General features: G+C 38.1%; 1 protein-coding gene across 2 annotated transcripts in view; it reads left to right on the plus strand.

The window, feature by feature from the left end:
- Positions 1–1,986: 1,986 nt before the first annotated feature.
- waca (WW domain containing adaptor with coiled-coil a) overlaps positions 1,987–17,993 on the plus strand; it is a 128,424-nt gene continuing 112,417 nt past the window's right edge. The window contains exons 1-7 of one of the 2 annotated variants that reach the window (XM_048562661.1): positions 1,987–2,226; positions 2,503–2,536; positions 3,295–3,484; positions 6,886–6,992; positions 9,918–10,033; positions 10,119–10,234; positions 11,302–11,610. In XM_048562661.1, the coding sequence (XP_048418618.1) occupies positions 2,186–2,226; positions 2,503–2,536; positions 3,295–3,484; positions 6,886–6,992; positions 9,918–10,033; positions 10,119–10,234; positions 11,302–11,610 (913 nt within the window). In that variant the 5' untranslated portion in view covers positions 1,987–2,185. The remainder of the gene's footprint in view (positions 2,227–2,502; positions 2,537–3,294; positions 3,485–6,885; positions 6,993–9,917; positions 10,034–10,118; positions 10,235–11,301; positions 11,611–17,993) is intronic. The other variant, XM_048562671.1, reaches the window with a different exon arrangement.

Genomic DNA, 17,993 nt, shown 5'->3' on the forward strand with positions numbered 1-17,993 from the left:
ACTGTTATTTTTAAATGCTTTCTCAGTAATGAACACCTCATATTTGTTTAACTATTGGATAAGTTAACTAGAAAACACACATATGAATCTCAATAGTTTGGAAACTTGAAATTTAGTTGGGAAAAAAATACACATCCACTGGTAGCAGTAAAAGTGATAATGAAACCATCACTTGGCACAAAAAAAAAATCAAACAGATACACCAAATTTTGTTTAAGGACAAACATAGGTGCTCAGCTGAGCAATGTATTCAGTTGAATCAACAAATGCCAGCTATATGCAAATCTCAAGGACAAATGCATTTTAAAACCCTGCTTCCAATCATCTCCTTCACCACCCACTGCCAGCTTCAGACTCTGATTCCATAGAAAATGCCTTAGGACTTCCAGTGATAGGAAAGATGTAAATGTAAATTTGGTTTTACATCTAATACATTAGATGTACATGGTTAAACATGTAATACATTCAGAGTTAAGACAACAATAGCATATACCTGGAAGACATCAATATTGAAGGGTGTCAGTGAAAAGGCCAGGGATTTCAAACAAAGGCACAAAAGTAACTAGGTAACAACTGTTAGCACCAATTTAGATTTAAAGATGAAAAACAGTACAGAAAATTTTGCCAGAATGTTATCCCAAGGTACACATCTAAACAAGGTTTATGAAAGACTCTTCTCTCCATTGTTTCCTTAACATCTTAGTTTTTTGCTGATTACATGAAGCAGATAATCCTTTCCAAAATATTCTCCTCACCTCAAAAGTGAAGGATGAGCTGCTGTAAGGTTTTTTTGATAAGACAAGTTTGAAAACACATTATTTACTTTACCAATTAGTTACTGCACTGTGTACATCTCACACTATATTGCTTTGGCTTTTGTTAAAGTTTTTAAACTTTGTAATTGTGTAGTTTGAAATAATTCAGGGGCAATAGAAGGTGAACAGCAAATGTTGGGTTTGTGCGTTAGTCACACCGTAGAAAACAAAGTGTTAAAACAATGGGTACAGCAAGTGTACAGTTTGCATATTTGTGAAGATTTTCAGCTAAATATTTCTGCGCTCCAAATAACCGATCGAAGAAAGAGGTTCAATGAGTAGAATATTTCTTAACTCTAATTTTGCTTGTTAGTTTATTTTGAATGGCAAAACTATCAAATCGGACACAAAAAAACACCCAACTATGTGCATCCAAGACTGATTTTCCGCAATACCGAAACAGTGTTGGAACAATAAGATAACGACGTCGCAAAGTTTATTAAGTGTCAGCAAATCAAGAATTTACATTACTTTTCTTCAATACAACATTACCGAGCCATACGGTCTTCACGTTTTATTTACTCTCATAACACCTCGAAAGAAAATGGAAACAGACGGCAAATAACATATTTTGAATCATCGCGCAACGGTTAGTGGCTAGAAAGTAGACAAACAAGCGATGCACATGCACATGTAAAGCCCCAACGTAAGTCAGTGACTGGCTGCCATTTACTATACACGATCACTCCGCAGGCCCGCGCAGCCATGACTTGCCCTGGCGCAGTCCATCCATCAGTGTCTTACTGAGTCTCTGTATTTACCCTTTCATTTGCGTGTGAGGTTTGTTTTTCTTTTTGGCACCGAAGAACTCAACTCAGCGAATATTGTGTTTTGTTTTTGCGGGAAGAAAAAACACAACCGTTCTACATCCCACCGTTCACCTCAATCTCTCTTTAAAATAAGTAGACGTCAAGCCACGATCCGGTCACGTGACCCATCTCCCAGCATGCCGTTTAGAAAATTAGGAAGCCAGAAATCAGCCGCTTAGCAAATTAGGAGGCGACCTTTGCAATATGTATGAAATGGTGTGTTGTTTTATGTAGCCGCCTCTGTTCATTATTTATTTGCCTCTTCGTTTTGCTCGCGTGCTGGCTTCAGTTGAACGGAAAGAGCCGAAGGGTTTCCGGAAAAAAACGATCGTTGGCGGGAGGGTCGGCTGTTCCCGATCGCTGACGCGTTACCCGTATGTAGTATGGGCCTCGTCCTCTTCAGTGTTGGTTTGTGTGTGTGAGATGGATCCCGAGAGTTGGTAGTGTCCTTACCTGTTTTTTTAAAAAAAGAGAAGGGCCGGTTTTTCTGAATATTTTGCCCTTCCCTTTAGAAAAAAAATATAATTTACCTTTTGATCCACTCCACATACAACAGCATTGATGGTAATGTATGCAAGGAAACAACCGAGACTCAATGATGGGTAAAATGTTCAGGTTTTCTTCTTGTTATTCTTTAAATCTCCTTTTACCCTTTTTCGAATTCTCCTTATCTTTTGACAATCCGCCATTTTTGCTGTAAACCGAAATAAGTAAAAACTTAATGAAACGAATTCCCCACCTTTGTGATCATTTTACTGTGAAAGATCTTGTTTAAAAATATGTACATTTTCTGCCGAGTTTTTGTTTCAAAGTTTTAAGAAAAATACGTTTTAGACCACCGCTGGCACATTCATTTTCTGGTTTTTATTTCTTTGCAGGTGTCACGACAGGAGGGAATCCCAGCCCTATCAGGTATATTTCTCAGAGTGAATCGAATGCCATTTACTTTAATGAAGGCTTGTGCGTCTGTAACAGGCCTCACGACTTTACAGCTGGATTTTAAGGAGACGGTGCATAAGATAAAAGTTCATTTTAAAATCTTGTGCGAAAATACCATTTAATGACATCGGACGTATTTTCATGACTGTGTTTTAGATTCAATTGGCTCTGATAGCTTTTTTTTTTACTTTTGAATATGAACACATAAAAATACATGTAAATAAATTGTGAACTGTAGGAGGGCCTAGGTTTCCGTGTCCCTGCTTTTTTGTTCCTACGTTTTTGAACACCTTTTTAAGAGACATATTTCTGCTCTAACGATGAGCTGACACACAGATTTCTGTTTAAACCCAGTTGTTTTTGCAATTAATTTATTAAAGTTAGTAGGATAGGGTAGTATGTATCATTTCTGTTTGTGTTTTTAAGCCTAGTTTTAAATTCTTTCAAGGGTGAAGGCCAACATCACTTTTTAAAAGTAGGCTGCTGGAAATTTGCAATTACTTACTCTAACCAATGTTAAATTTGACACGTTAGTGAAAAGTAATACTTGTATGGAAATCTAGTCAGAACTGAAATTAAGTTATACTTAGATGGAGTTCACTTTACATGAAGAATTGAACTAGGAAGGCAATGAAATCCCTGAAAGCTGCACGTGTGCCTACAGTTGCATGTCATTTTGCTTCTAGGTCACAATTCTTCTAATTAACTGTTTTATGATGATTCTATTTCAGACTCTTAAATACCCATCCAAGAGTCACACGAGCAGCAGTGATCATCGCCATGACAAAACCAGAGAATCGGGAGATCCATCACCACCCTGCAAAATGCTGCGACGTTCTAACAGCCCTGAAAATAAACATAGTGATAGTACAGGACATAAGAGTAAAACTGTGCACTCACATCGAGCCAGGGAGCGAGACGGTACGTTACTGTGCAGTTAACATGCAGAAAGTCTTAGTTTTGCGTAAGCCATTACATTTTGGCCATCTTTTGGAAAATACAGCCTTGCTGTCAAAAAGCATTGACGAACAAACGAGTAAAATTACAAATAACATTTTTGATTAAATGCTAAACTTGCCGTTTTAAGCACTTAATTCAAATTAGGAATTCCAGATTAGTAGCTGCTTTAGGTTTGTGCACAGAAACAATACCATTTTTGTTTGAATGTAACCAATAATTGAACGTTAAGATGTGGGCCCATAGGACTGTAACTGCAAATGAAAACCTGGATGATTTTTAGTGAGACAAAAATGAAACATTGAGAAGCCTTGCTAAACTTGTGTTGAGTCTTGATTGGGGCAAACCTGTGGTACTGTGTTGCCATTTTTATTTTAAGAAGGAAAGGGTTACATAGACAATGGCAATAATGCAAAAACAAATTTGCAAGGTTGATATCAGAAATTTAATGTGTGATAACTTTGTGAAAATCATGAACAGGCTACATCCCATTTCTTTTGATGCGACCAAACTCGGGGATGAAAGAACAGAGTTTAAAGATTATTGAAATGTTTGGTGCAGACATGGAGGGAGTGTTTCTGTTGGTGACAGGATTGAAACCAGAGACTGATCATATGCGTTGGTTACAAATGAACAAGCAAAGGTGAACAATTTCTTCACCTGTAGAGTGGTAAGAATGAAGAACTTGAAATTAACGTGGGTTGGGGCAAATATAAATGCTTGTAGAATGGAGATGTGATAAGCATCTAAGTGATTAAGGGATACAAGGTTATGACACAGTTTTGGAAAAAAATGGAGAAGACTTGAGTGGAGCATGACCCTGTTTCTGTACTGTAGATGCTACATCACATGATTTTATATGGTTTTAAAATGATTCAAATTAGTGGTGTCATATTGCACCGAAAATATGGAATAAATCTCAACAGAATGCCCTTAAGGCTCGCATAAGTGCACCTTTACCAAAGGTAAATCTTTATCCAGTGTTTTAGAACTAAAACAGTATTAACATTTTATTAATACAACAGTATTAACAAATCCAAATGCAGAGATTTGGACATTATACAAAGTCATTGAATGGAATGTTTTGATTGAACAGTTACTGGTGGTCCAAAATTTTATGGCCTTTTTGAACTCAAAAATTGTATTTATTGAGCTTTTAATTCTGCAATACAGTGTTTATTGTGCATTTAATCAATGGATCAGATTTCTAACTATTCATGTTTGTGCGCACCTAATAAAATCAAATACTTACCTTGACTTAACTAAATTAGCAATTATTCTGTTTCTTTAGTGGTCACAGCTTGAATTTTCCACCAGTCTGAAATGTATAGTGAAAGGTGTTGGACTTAGTTCTCATCTATTTCACTCATGAAAAAAGCGGAGTTTGACAGATGTTGGAGCACATTTGGTGCAGGATTTGACTCAAACCCCCTTTGGACCATCAAGTCTGCACCAATCCTCTGAAAAGCATCCCACCCTATCCCCATAACTCGACATTTACCGTAGTTAACCCACCTAGCCTGCACACTGTAGGGCAACTGAGCAAAGCCAATCTACCTGACTTGCATATGTTTGGACTGTGGGAGGAAACCCACACAGACATGGGAGAAGGTGCAAACTCCACACAAGTTGCACAAGGCTGGAATTGAACCTGGATCCCTGGTGCTGTGAGATAGTGCTGCCATGTGTTGTGGTGCTATTACTGTTCCAAGTGGGAGGAAATACTCAAGCGTTTCATCTGCAAAAATGCTGACCGTGTTGGAAGAAAATTCCACAGTGGTTTTAAGGATCCCATCTGTAATATATTCAAAACGAATAGGTTTTGCATTGGTGGCTCCAAAATTGACACGATATTGGTTGACAGAAGAAAGTTAGTTGACTTTCATCAGGAGCAAAGTCTGTTCTCTTAATTTTGTAATCCTTTTAATGACCAATCTCGAAAGTATCCATTTTCTGAACATGGTATGATGTCAATTCTTTGTTGCCATTCTCATCAAAAAAATTACTTACGTTAAATTGTGTTTTCTGTTGACAGGCAATAGTTCAGAATGATTAATGTTTTGAAGTGCAGTGTTTTGCGCAAATATGGCAATTTTTCTTTATGGTTAACTTTCCACATGTCGGCAACAAACTGAATTAACAGTGAAATCAGTAGTTTTGCTGATGTGAACGTATGGGGTGAACCCTGCTTGTTAACATATGTTAAAACATCAAAATGGGCAGTCTGGGCATGGCTTTGAATTTGCCTCTGAAAGTCGACTGCATTGGAGTGCGAACATATAGTGAGTTCAAATCTACGTGCTGCAAAGACAAATAGACAAGGGGAAGTTGATAACTGAGCAAAGCCTATGTCATCACTCTCATTCAGAACTGTTACACCAGTTTGCTTATTTTCTTGGAAATCTGTATCATAATCATGTCATGTTCCACTCACTCAATTATTCCAAGTTTGAGAAAAAGCACAAAAACTGATTTTTGCACTTGCCTCTGATCACTGTTTTCTATATCTCATTGGCTGCCCCTTTGTGTGGTGCAAGTATCTGAAAATAAATCGAGTGCACTCCAGACATGCATTTAATTTGCTGGAAATGTGAATTTTGGCATTCAGAGCTGTCTTTCTGAGCTCTTGGTGTCTATTTTGGAGTTGTCAACAGATCAGCACTAATTTTGTGTTCTGTGAATGTTTATTCTGTAATCAATAACATCATACCAAACCTCTCCAGTTTCATTTTATTAATTTTCTTGTAAACTTTCTAAATTACCACTGCTACCATCTCTCACTGTTCAAATATGAAACTCACAATTGAATTGATAGAAATGTCGTTTATAATAATTCCTTTTCGTGCTCCCTTACATGTTTGAATTAGTTGGAGGTTCTCAATGAAAGGATGAGCTTTACTTTCACTAATGGCCAATGCTAAACGACTGTTTAAAGGGACAAAAATATACTGTTAGTTGTCTTGAACTTACGGGTAAGGAACATAGTATGGGAATTCTAGTTGGGCCCAGAGGTGTTAGTTTAGGGAAAGGAAAGAACAGGCAAAGTTTCTGTTCTTGATTTCTAACTAGCTTTTGGGTTAGAAATGTGTGTGCAGAGATTGGCTGAAGGGACTTGCCATTATTAATTCTTCAGTTGATCATTGGCATTTGGGAATTTTACAGGAGGATACTTACTGACCTTGCAATTATACTTCAAAAAGGAAACAATGAATTTTTGGATGGGTTGGGAGGTGAGAAAATTGGTGAAAGAAGGCACTTAAGCTATTAATAAATGTCTATAGACTAGTAACCTTTTGTGAAACAGTTAGCTCAGGTTAATTTACTATGTTTGTGCCTATGTAATAAATCTACTGTATTTGTTTCAGGGACCAGCTATTCTCCACAGGAGAATTCACATAATAACAGTACCCACCATAGCTCAAATTCACATTCTTCTAATCCTAGTAACAATCCAAGTAAAACATCAGATGCAGTAAGTATTTCTTTTGTAATTCCTTCCTAAAATGTCAGATATTTCATTTAAGGTAATCAGACATTTATATTTTGGTCTTCTCAAAATCTTATTCAACAGCTTGGCACCTGGAACGTGTCTCAGGCCAACTGGAATTTCAGTTTCTTAATTTTATATTTTTGCAGAGTGTCTAGTTCATGTCTTGAGTCATTAAATTTGCAATAAATTTCAAATAGAATGCAACTATTTAAACAAAAACAATATAAGGTAGAATTTTTCAGCAAATATTTTTAGGTGTCAAGTTAGTCAGCAGCATATTCACAATTTAATATAGAGCCGTAAATACAAAGCGTACAATCCTATGAAATACAGAACAACTTTTATTTCGAAAGGAACAGTAGTACAGGTTAGCACAATTTTATTCTATCTTCATCATTTGAAACTAAATGATCTCTAGATATAAGAATGTTACTTTGTCTTAAATGTAAACTTTGAGTTGAAGTTGTGAGTTAGATATTTGAGTGCAGGGTCTGAGAAATTCGAAGAGGATGAAGTTCTTTATTTGTCATTACCTTATTTTCTGATAAACTCAAAGAATTTTGTTTGCTGTAAAATTACATGGTGCTACATTTTGAGCTTTCATTTTGTGGAGAAATAGAATCAAAAATAACTCAGTGTGGACCTTCTGAAGAATTAGGGCAAATGGTAGTTGTCTGCCTTCTTTCAAACTAATAATTTTATAGGCAAACATTGTTGATACATTGATATGTCCCAAGATTTGCAACATAACAATGCATACAAATCTGCTGGACAGCTGGTTGACATGGAGTGATCCATTAATGTACACTCCACTTTTAATTTGAAAATTATCTGTCTGATCTAATTTCACAGGCGGAATAAAGCAAACTAAATCCTCTTGGGGTAAGGGAAGGACAGCTGTCTTTTAAGTGTTGAACATTTTTCAGTATTTGTTTTGCATGTGAAAAAAGATGACAGTTTGAGTGTAGACTAAAATGGATGTCTCAGTTTTTGCATCTGCCAAAATTGTAGAAACTTCGTTGCCTTTCCAGGCTCTGTCTGTTTTTAAAGTTGGATGTCATAATACGGCCCAATGATTGCATTTTTTAAATTGTCTGCTTGGGATGTGGCTATCTCTGGCAAAGCCACATTAGTTGCCTGTTGCAAATTGCCCTTAGCTGTGTAGTTTATCCGGGATTTTTAGAGGGCAGTGAAGGTTTAACCACATGGATCTCCAGTCATGTGGTGGTCAGAACAGGTAAAGATGTCAGATTTTCTTCCCTGGAGGGCATCTGTGAACCAGTTGGATTTTTATAACACATGATAGTACTGGCAACTATGAAACTGAAGCATGCTTTCAGTTCAAAGTTTTATTCCACAAGCTGCCATGCTAGGATTTGAATACATGCCCCACAGTATTAGCCTATCCTTCTGGGTGATTTGGCCAATGACTTTACCACCATTCCACCAACTCTCTGTTCAAATATGGAATTGACAGTTGGCTTAATAGAAATTATTGATTCTTTTATATAATAATTTAGTAAAGTATCTCTTTTATGTAAACTGTTCATGTCTTGTAAACTCATTGTAACATATCTGAATTATTAGAAGTAGCATCCGCAGAGCCAGTTTCTTTGTAAAAGTGCATGATGGAAAGTACTTGTTTGCCCTTAATTAAAATCACATTCTGTCAGTGATGTGCTGTTTGTGAATACAGACTGTTGTGCATTGGATAGACAAATCTACTAGTTGCTTGAAAACCAAAAGAAGAGTAGCGTATGAAGAGGTAGTAACCTGCGTGTAGGTTGGTTTGCCCATACTTCAATTCAGGGAGTTGTATGGTTGCAAAAGATTTGAGTGGTGGGGAATAGCATTTTTAAGACTTCTAACTTGCTTTTGCCTATTGGTAAACAGGAATGAAGTGGAACTTTTTTGTTTTAAAATGCTTGTCAAATGTGTTTTTAATTTTATGATACTGTGTGTAATGGAGATAATTTTCTTCACTTCTCTTACATCACTGCACCTGCCAAAAATACACGGGCATGCAGAAAGTTTCCTTTAAATATGGCTGCTCTATATTGGTGAAAATGTAAATGATTCACTAAGTAATGTACTACATACGTGCATCGTGAACCATATTTGTGGGAATTGTGATCTGAGCATAGTATCGTCTTACCGCAGAAAATTGCCCAAATTGCTCACGCTATGGTCCAGAATTATGGATCCATCATAAGTAGCAATCCAAATTAATCCTCCTATGCACAAGACAATCCCACAAAGTAAAGTGGAACGATTAATTAAGCTACTTGAGACATGATGCAATGTTGAGCAATTATTTGAGTATTCAAATGACATCTTAAACTGCTGAACAGATGAAAACTTCGTATGCAGGCTCTTCCAATGTGCAGCATTCCAGTTGCTCAAAGTATCAGTGTGGATCATTGCTCAAGTTGTGAGCCCTCAAATTTTAATAGAGTGCCACCAACTAAGCCAAGCAAGCCTGAGTTCTGCATGTGGCGCTTGCTTTACAGTTGGTGCTGCTCTTGTTTGGTTTCTCTATATCAATATTCAGTAATACCAGCAGCTGCTTATTCAAACTTAAAACTGTTTAGTCCATGAAAGGTGTAATTTCAGTTCTGACTAGTAATGTGGGCAGATGGACAGGGTTATCCTATAATTGTATCAAGTATTGTGTAATCTATCGTTAATGTATTTTCGTGAATTGAACAAATAATGACTTGAATAATTTTTAATATGCTAGATATTTATCAGCATGAAATTGGAGTACTAGACTATCTGTAAAGTAAGTAGAATAACTGCTTCCAAGCTTTGGAGTTATTGAGCACTAAATCCAGTCTGAAGCACTTATTATCTTCACTTTTGTGTTTTTTTTTGTCTTTTGATTTAATTCTTTTTGTCTTAATATAGCCTTTTGAACCAGCTGATGACTGGTCAGAGCACATCAGCTCTTCGGGCAAAAAATACTACTACAACTGCAGGACAGAAGTTTCTCAGTGGGAGAAACCCAAAGAGTGGATTGAAAGGTGCACGTTTAGTTTTTCAAATATTACGTAAAATAAACAAGTATCCTAAATAGGTCACAATATCAATGGTGTTTTGTTTGTGCAGAGAGCAGAGGCAAAAAGAAGCAAGTAAAGTTGGGGTTGTTAACTCCTTCCCAAGAGATCGAGATTACAGAAGGGAAACCTTGCAAGCAACTGCCGGCAGTGGGTTTACAAGTGGAAGTAAGTAACAACATTTAATCAAGTAACAAACAACCCTTATTGCCAGATCCCTTTTACAGAGTTCACATAATGTGCGCGCCTAACTGAAATTTGTAGCATTGGATTACTGTTTATTGTTCATCAATTTAATTACAATGTCGAACAAATAGTTTATTTATGGTAGAATATGAATCAAGTAACTTAGTGATGTTGAGTTTATAATTCTGGTACATAAATTGTGACAATCTTAAGGATTCTAAGTGAGCTGGAGTTGTACGTTTGCTGAAATAACGCAGTTTTCCTCATTGTGGTTTCAGAAAAGTAAATGTAACTGAGTGAATTATTGAAAGAAAATAGGAATTTTTTTTTAACCCTGCACCACACCCCTCTCCTCTGGCTACTGATATCATTTAATCTTCCCTGATAACAAGTCATTTATTGCCTTCGGGTAAAAGTAACCTGCAAGAGTTGCCACTTTGCTGCAGAGCATCTCCTCAGGAACTGGTGACCCTGAATCATTTATTGCATGTTTAAAATAAAACTGAACACATGTTATTATGCGAATTAATGTGAGAATTTAAATAAGTTCCCAGGAGTAAACCAGTCTGATTTTCTTGTGTGCAGTTAATTGTATAAGATTGAAATATGTTCATAATTTGGCTTTCCTCCCATTGCCACACAGCTTCCAAACCAGGACATAGGTTGAGAAGTTAAGGTTTGTAACACAATGTATGTGCTTCCTGTGTTTAATATTTTGGAACTTGTGAAGTTTAATAAATTCGATTGATATCATCCTGATATACATTATGTTGTTCTAGACCTAAAATAGTTGCAAAAGTTGGCAGTCTTTGAGCGCGTAAGGGAAATTAAATGGATTATGTCACAATGGTGACACCGTAAGATACAAGGTCTAATGTATCCTGAGTAGATGTTTTGATTCTAACAACTCTTGCATTTTAAAACATTTACTTATGAACAATTAAGGGTACTGTTAATAAATTAGCCAGTAGTGCTCTAATAATCATTCTAATTACAACATTTCCCCCTTTTATTTTTTTTGCCACATTTCCTTTGTGAATCATGAAAAGTGGAAGACAAGCATTCCAGCGGTGCCAGTAGTATGCTCTCCCAGAATATTTTGTCCCAGACAAACAGACACAATGACAGAGACTACCGACTGCCCAGAACAGAGACTCCTGGTGGAGCTGCCCCAGTGCAGCACCCCGTCAAACCAGTGGTTCTCCCAACTTCAAACCCAAGCACTGTTCCTTCTAGTCCTTTTAGTCTACAGCCTGAGCATCATCCAAAGAAATCCTTTGATGCTAATGGAGCAGCTACTGTACCGAAAGTGCCTACACCCACACCTTCCATCCCCATTCAGAAGACAGAGAAGAAAGGTACGTATGCTGGGGTATATTTGATTTGTTTGAGCTCATGCACGTTATTAGTTCATTAGTGACACTAAACCTCATTATTAAACAGTGCTAACGTACTGGTTTGAAAACGTTGAACAGAGACACAACTAAAAGTAATCACATGAAGTATCTAGGCTAATATTGGAACTCATTGCAAAACTTGAATCGGTACTGCAGTAAATTATTAAAACACTAAGTTGGTTTCTGTTCATCAGATTGCAAAATTGGGCTAAGTTGTGAAGATGCAAGGCTTTTAGGGAAGGTGAATATGCATGATTGACGGCTTCTTGGCTAATGTTCTACTCTTGTTGAAGTAAGTGTGTTCAGTCTTCTGTAGCACATTTGGAAACAAGATCTAAAACTGCTTTATAGCCAGTGAAATATATTTGAAGTGTTGTTTAACATTGAAGTGTCGGAAGATAATGGATAATGTTGGGAGAAAGTTTGTTAAAAGAAACAGTTTGTGTCTTTCATTTACTGGTAAATGTCTTCTAAATGAGGATATTTAAACAATATAAGTGAAAAGAGATAAATGAGCCCTGAAGGAATTGATTGGTTATATTTTCAGACCTGCATATTGTTGACCTTTGTATAGTTTGTATCTTTTTATGTTTGAACGAGCTTTCCTACTTCACAGGACTGGGATTCCGGAACCGCATGCACGTTCTGTCATTTTTGTTACGGGTACATAAAAAAACATGAGCAATGGAGTCACTGTTATATAGCAGCGAAGCACAACCTTCCATCAAACTTGGCTGTGCTGAACAGATATGCTGAACTGAACTCGTCCCACTTGCCTACATTTAACTCATATCCCTCTTAAACTCTTGAGGTTGCTTGGCTCGCTGAGCTGGTTTCTTGTTTCGCAGACATTTCATTACCATGTTGGGTAGCATCCTCAGTGCAGCCTCCAATGAAGCGTCATGTATTCTCCCGCCTGGCTTTTAAACTCTGGGGTCTGTTGAGATGGATAGCCTCACTTCCGGTTTTCCTTCTTAGTGAAATGTATATGGGGCCGAGTGCAATGTGTTTTTGCATAGAAAGCTTCGTGGAGTGTTAGGCTTCTAGGAATTCTTGTGTCTGCCTCAACACATGGGAAAGACCAGCCCTGGAAAGATGAAAGAATGACAAGAACATCACGTTACTACCTGCAGACAAAAGGGCGCATGACAGTGATACTGATTAAAAGGGACTACATCTCCAAGGCACAAGCACTGCTCGCTGACAAGAACACATACCGGCCAGGGCAAACTGACCCAACACTGTAACGAGGCAACAAAATCCTCTATATGCTTAAAAAAAACTTAAACAGGACAGATCAACAAAGCAGACTTCTCAAGAATCAAACCCGAAGGAGCCAACACACCCCAATTCCATGGCCTCCCTAAAGTGCACAAGCCAAAAGTACCCCCCAGACCCATAGTCTCCCTGCCAGACACTCAATCACACAGATTAGCCAAGGAACTACAAAGGAGACTCGGGCACTTAATTAACAAGTCAGCCCACTATCCACTCAGCCCAAGAATTCCTTAACTCCATCAAAGACATAAGGAATGACGACGAAGAGACCATGATTTCGTTTGATGTCACTACTCTATTTATATCAATAGACATACCATTAGCAAGAAAAACAATAACAACACTACTGGAACAAGAGCAAGACCCCAGTGAAACCATGTCTAAGGAAAATATGCTCAAACTATTGGACGTATGCCTCACCATCCACTTTCAACGGCCAAGCATGAGCAAACCAAAGGGACAGCCATGGCATCACCTATCTCTGGACTCATTCTGCAGCAGCACGGAACTAGGCCAGGAGGAAGAAGAATACCTCTTCCAGGTTTTCAAGGATAATGGATATCCAAAAAGCTGGGTCCGAAGATGCCTACAGGAACAACATCAGAAAGATACTACACGCCCTGACACACTCATCACACTACCCTACATCAAGAACACAACAGAACTCACCACAGGACTCCTCCGGCCGCTGGGCATCAGAGTGGCATGCAAGCCCACGTCAACCCTACGAAACTCCTCCGAACTAAAGACCCATTTCCCACCATGGACAGGACCAATGTCATCTACCAGTGACTGCGAGAAACACTACATCGGACAAACAGGAAGGAAACTAACAACAAGACTGTTTGAACACCAACTGGCTACAAAAAGACACTACCAGTACTCGCTCATCTCAGTCCATTTGGTCAAGGAGAACCACCATTTTGACTGGGACAACACCAAAATCCTGGACAAGCTAGGCAGAGACAGGCACAAGAATTCCTAGAAGTCTGGCACTCTACAAAGCATGCTATTAATAAATATATTGAACTCGACCCCATAAACCTTCCACTATGAAGCAAAGCCGGAAGTGAGGCGATCCATCTCAGTGGACCACAAAGTTTAAAAACTAGGCGGGAGAACACACACAGCTTCATTGGAGGCTACACCTGAAGATGTTACCCAGCATGGTAATGAAACGTCTGTGAAACAAGAAACTAACTCGGTGAGCTAAACACCCACAACCCGAGCTACAAATCTGCTCCAAAACCTCTTAAACTCTTCCTATTCGTATCTGCATCCAGATGCCTTTTACATGTTTGTAATTGTACCTGCTTCAACCACTTCCTCTGGTAGCTCATTACCATATGTGCCCCACCCTCTGCGTGCAAAGTTGCTCATTACATCCTTCCCCTTTCACCTTTAAACCTCTGCTGTCTAGTTTTGGGCTGTCCTACCTGGGGAATAAAGGTCTTTGGCCATTGGCCCTATCCGAGTGCCTCATGATCTTTATAAACTTCTGTAAGATCACCCCTCAGCCTCAGATGCTCCAAGGGAAAAAGCCCCAGCCTATTCAGCCTCTTTGGTATGATCCTCTGTCTTCTCACTTGTGTATGTTACTTGGGATTGGGTTCAACAGGAAATTTCAGGTCCCACCTCCTGAGAAGTTTGTGCTGTGTTTTTTTAAAAGATAAGTCACAATTAGAGCATGAATTTTCTGACGGTGGTAAAGACATGCTTTAGGAGATATTTGGAATTTTGTTTTACTGCTTCACAACTTTAAAAACCTGAACCTAGTATTAAATTAAGGGGGTATATTTGCAGTACCTCCTTGGTTTAAAATGTGTAAATCAAGAGGGATGAAGAGCAGCCCCACAGGCTGGCTCTCCTCTCCTCTGGTTTTAAGTTGTTCAGTGTACCAGCAAGAAGCGCGCTTAACAATGTAAGTGGTATATATCTCGGAATGGTTACCCTAATTAGAAGATAGTATTTTTAAGCACAAATCTCTCATAAGGGCATGTCTGTAGAACTGATTTTGTTGCTCAAAATATTTGTATAACCAATGACCGATAATTAGAAAAAAATATTAAGATTCATATTTTTCAGCAACTGTTAATAAATGTTTGGGGGAAGTCGTGAAAATTATTTGGTTAATATCTATTTCATTTATCACAAATGTTTGAAGGAAATAATGTTATAAATATTCTATAGCTGTGGGGAAAGTATCTCTGATTAGTCTCACATCTCTACAACCAGCTGACCCAGAGGGCATGGTGCAACTAATACATTTACTGTATCCTTGTTTCAGTCAGAAAATTGAGCTGATTTGCTTCCTGATGTGGTTGATCGACGTGTCCTCAATTCTCATGGTTATGCTGTTAATTGTGACCCAGATCTGAGTCGTCTTACTGTATACTGGAAATAAAACTGTCAAGTGATGACGAAAGGAAGTGGAATTCTGTTGAATTCACAGAATCATGAACATAGAGAATGTGTCTACAATGTGATGAAAATTGATGGTTCTGTTAGATATGCTGTGTTGTAACCAGCATAATGGTCCAGAATTAATTGGAGTGAGGCATGTGCTAGCATGTAACGTTCGCTTGAGGTCCTAATGGCATGATGAGATCAGTGGGCTTCTAGGAGATGAGTGTGCAAGAGCCTGTTTCACAAATGTAAGTACTTGTAGACATCGAGAAAAGGGAATTCACTGAGAAGGAAATGTACATCAGTCAGATTAGGAATGAAAAGAACACACGCAAAGGCAGTTTGAAAAAAATTAATAACCTCTTGAGAACACTTGACATGTCATTTCATTCCTGTAAGTATTTTTACATGCCAGAGTTTGAATGACATTGCAGGAATGTAAATTATGTCATTACAGTTCTTATGCTGTTAAATAGTGGCTGTAACTCTGGAAATTTTTATGAAATATATTTACAGAACAAATGCAGCAATTTCTTCAAAATTATTGGGAGGTTAATGGGCAGCTGTTGGTTTTGTCACAGCCTTCTTGGGCAAGCAGGCTGATAATCACTACCACTGCTAGTAGTAGCATTACTGCTCCTTTGCTGCTGAAATCTTAGAGCGCTCTCCTGAACAGCAGTAGTTGAAAATGGCACACAACAACTTTCAAGGGTGACTTAAGGATGGGTGGTAAATGCTAGCGGCAGCAATGACATATACATCAAGTGAAAGACTGTAATTGAAAGTTTAAACTTCAAAGCTCTTACATTGTAGATAAAATTTATTGTCTCCTTGTTATCTTAAAATCAATCAAAATATTGCCCATTTAGTAATTTTGAAACCTCTCTTTATTGAAATTTGAAGTGTCTTTAGATGATCTGGAGATCTCTTGAATTCTTTGCTTTTATCTCTTTACATTGCTACATCAAATGTTTGTTTGATAATTTTGGAAATTTATTTTTGCCCAAACTCCTGGGAACTTGATGTAGCAGACACTACGTGACGTTCGGATAGAGTTGGTTGTAGCATTGGGCTTGTCAGTTTGATTTTGGAGCATTATGACTGTTTGCTTTGAAAGGAATTCAGTGAGTTTTATTTTGATATATTGCACAAATGAAACATTAGGCTTAAACTTTTTATTTCTGTATGGTCCTTTTTAGACTACATTTTCTACGTACTAAATAATCGACAAATTTTGTTTGCCCTTAGAAAAATCTGACTGGAGCTTATTGTTGGGGTAGAACTTGTTTGATAGCTTTTGCATGTAGTCAAACATGTACCTTAGTTTTGCAGAACTATGTCTTGTGTCACCAATGTAGGAAACAGTATCAGGCTCGAGCAGGATCTGTCCATGTTGCCATTTAATTGGCAAACTTGTTTTTTAATGAACATAAAATGCATATAGTTCAAATTACATCTTGTTTTGTTGGAGAAAATGGCTCTTAGTTTGAGCTTATCAAATTGTTGGAGAAAATTTTTGTTAGCTTCAAAAGTGAGATAATGAGACTTCAGAGGCATTATGCTCATGTTAGAGTGAACGGTAAGACTGGTAAGAAAAGACAACAATGGAATATTAAAAATATTCTGGTCATTAATAAGAGGGAGGCATATGCCAGGTAGAGACCACAAGGATGAAATGAATCTCTTGAAGTGTATAAGGTGTGTAGGGGCATTCCTAGTAGGGCATCAGGAAAGCAAAAATCTTGATATCCTTATCTGCCAAGGTTAAGGATAATCCAGTGAGATTCTGCAAGTCAATTAAGAGCAAAAGAGAAAGTTGGGAGAGATTACGGCCTCTGAGGATCAATGAGGCTGCCTGTGTGTGGAACTACAGGCGATAGGAGAGAGACTACACCAATATTATCCATCAGTTTTTTTACCATGGAGAAAGACCGAGGCAAAGCAGCTTTGGGCAAATAAGTATTGATGTCTTGAGTACAGTCCACATTCCAGCACAGCACATGTGGTGCTGGAAGTCTTTAAAAAAAATGTTTCCCAGGACATTGAAGGAGGTTAGGGAAGAAATTAGGAAAGTTAGGGAAAGGAGCCCCTAGTGGAGGTGTTTGTATCATCTATAGCCATGGGTAAGATGCTGGAAGACTGGAGGGTGGCTGATGTGCCTTTAAGAAAGGCTATAAGGAGAAAACTGGGAACCATGGACTGCTGAGTCTAACATTACCTTGTTGGAGGGGATTCCGAGAAAGAGGATTTGAAGAGATTGAGAGGCAAAGACTGATTAGAGGCAGTCAACATGGCTTTGTGTGTGGGAAATCATCTCTCTCAAACTTGTTAGAGTTTTTTTGAGGACGTGACCAAAAAGACTGAGAGCAAAGTGGTGGATGTTGTCTACATGGAGTCTAGTAAAGCCTTGGACAAGGTTCTGCGGTAGACTGTTCAGTAAAGATAGATCACGTGGGATCAGGGAGTGCTGGTCAATTGGATACAAAGTTGACTTCACAGTAGTCGACAGAGCATGGTGGCCGAAGGTTGTTTTTTTTTCTTGGTTTGGAACCTTGAGACTGACCAGCAGTATTGCACAGAGATAGATCAGTGCTGGGTCTGCTGTTTGTCGTTTGTGTAAATGGTATGGATGAAAATTTAGGAGCCATGGCTAGTAGGTT

This window comes from Stegostoma tigrinum, chromosome 2 (assembly GCF_030684315.1).
Source record: "Stegostoma tigrinum isolate sSteTig4 chromosome 2, sSteTig4.hap1, whole genome shotgun sequence".
NCBI classification, from domain to species: Eukaryota; Metazoa; Chordata; class Chondrichthyes; order Orectolobiformes; family Stegostomatidae; genus Stegostoma; species Stegostoma tigrinum.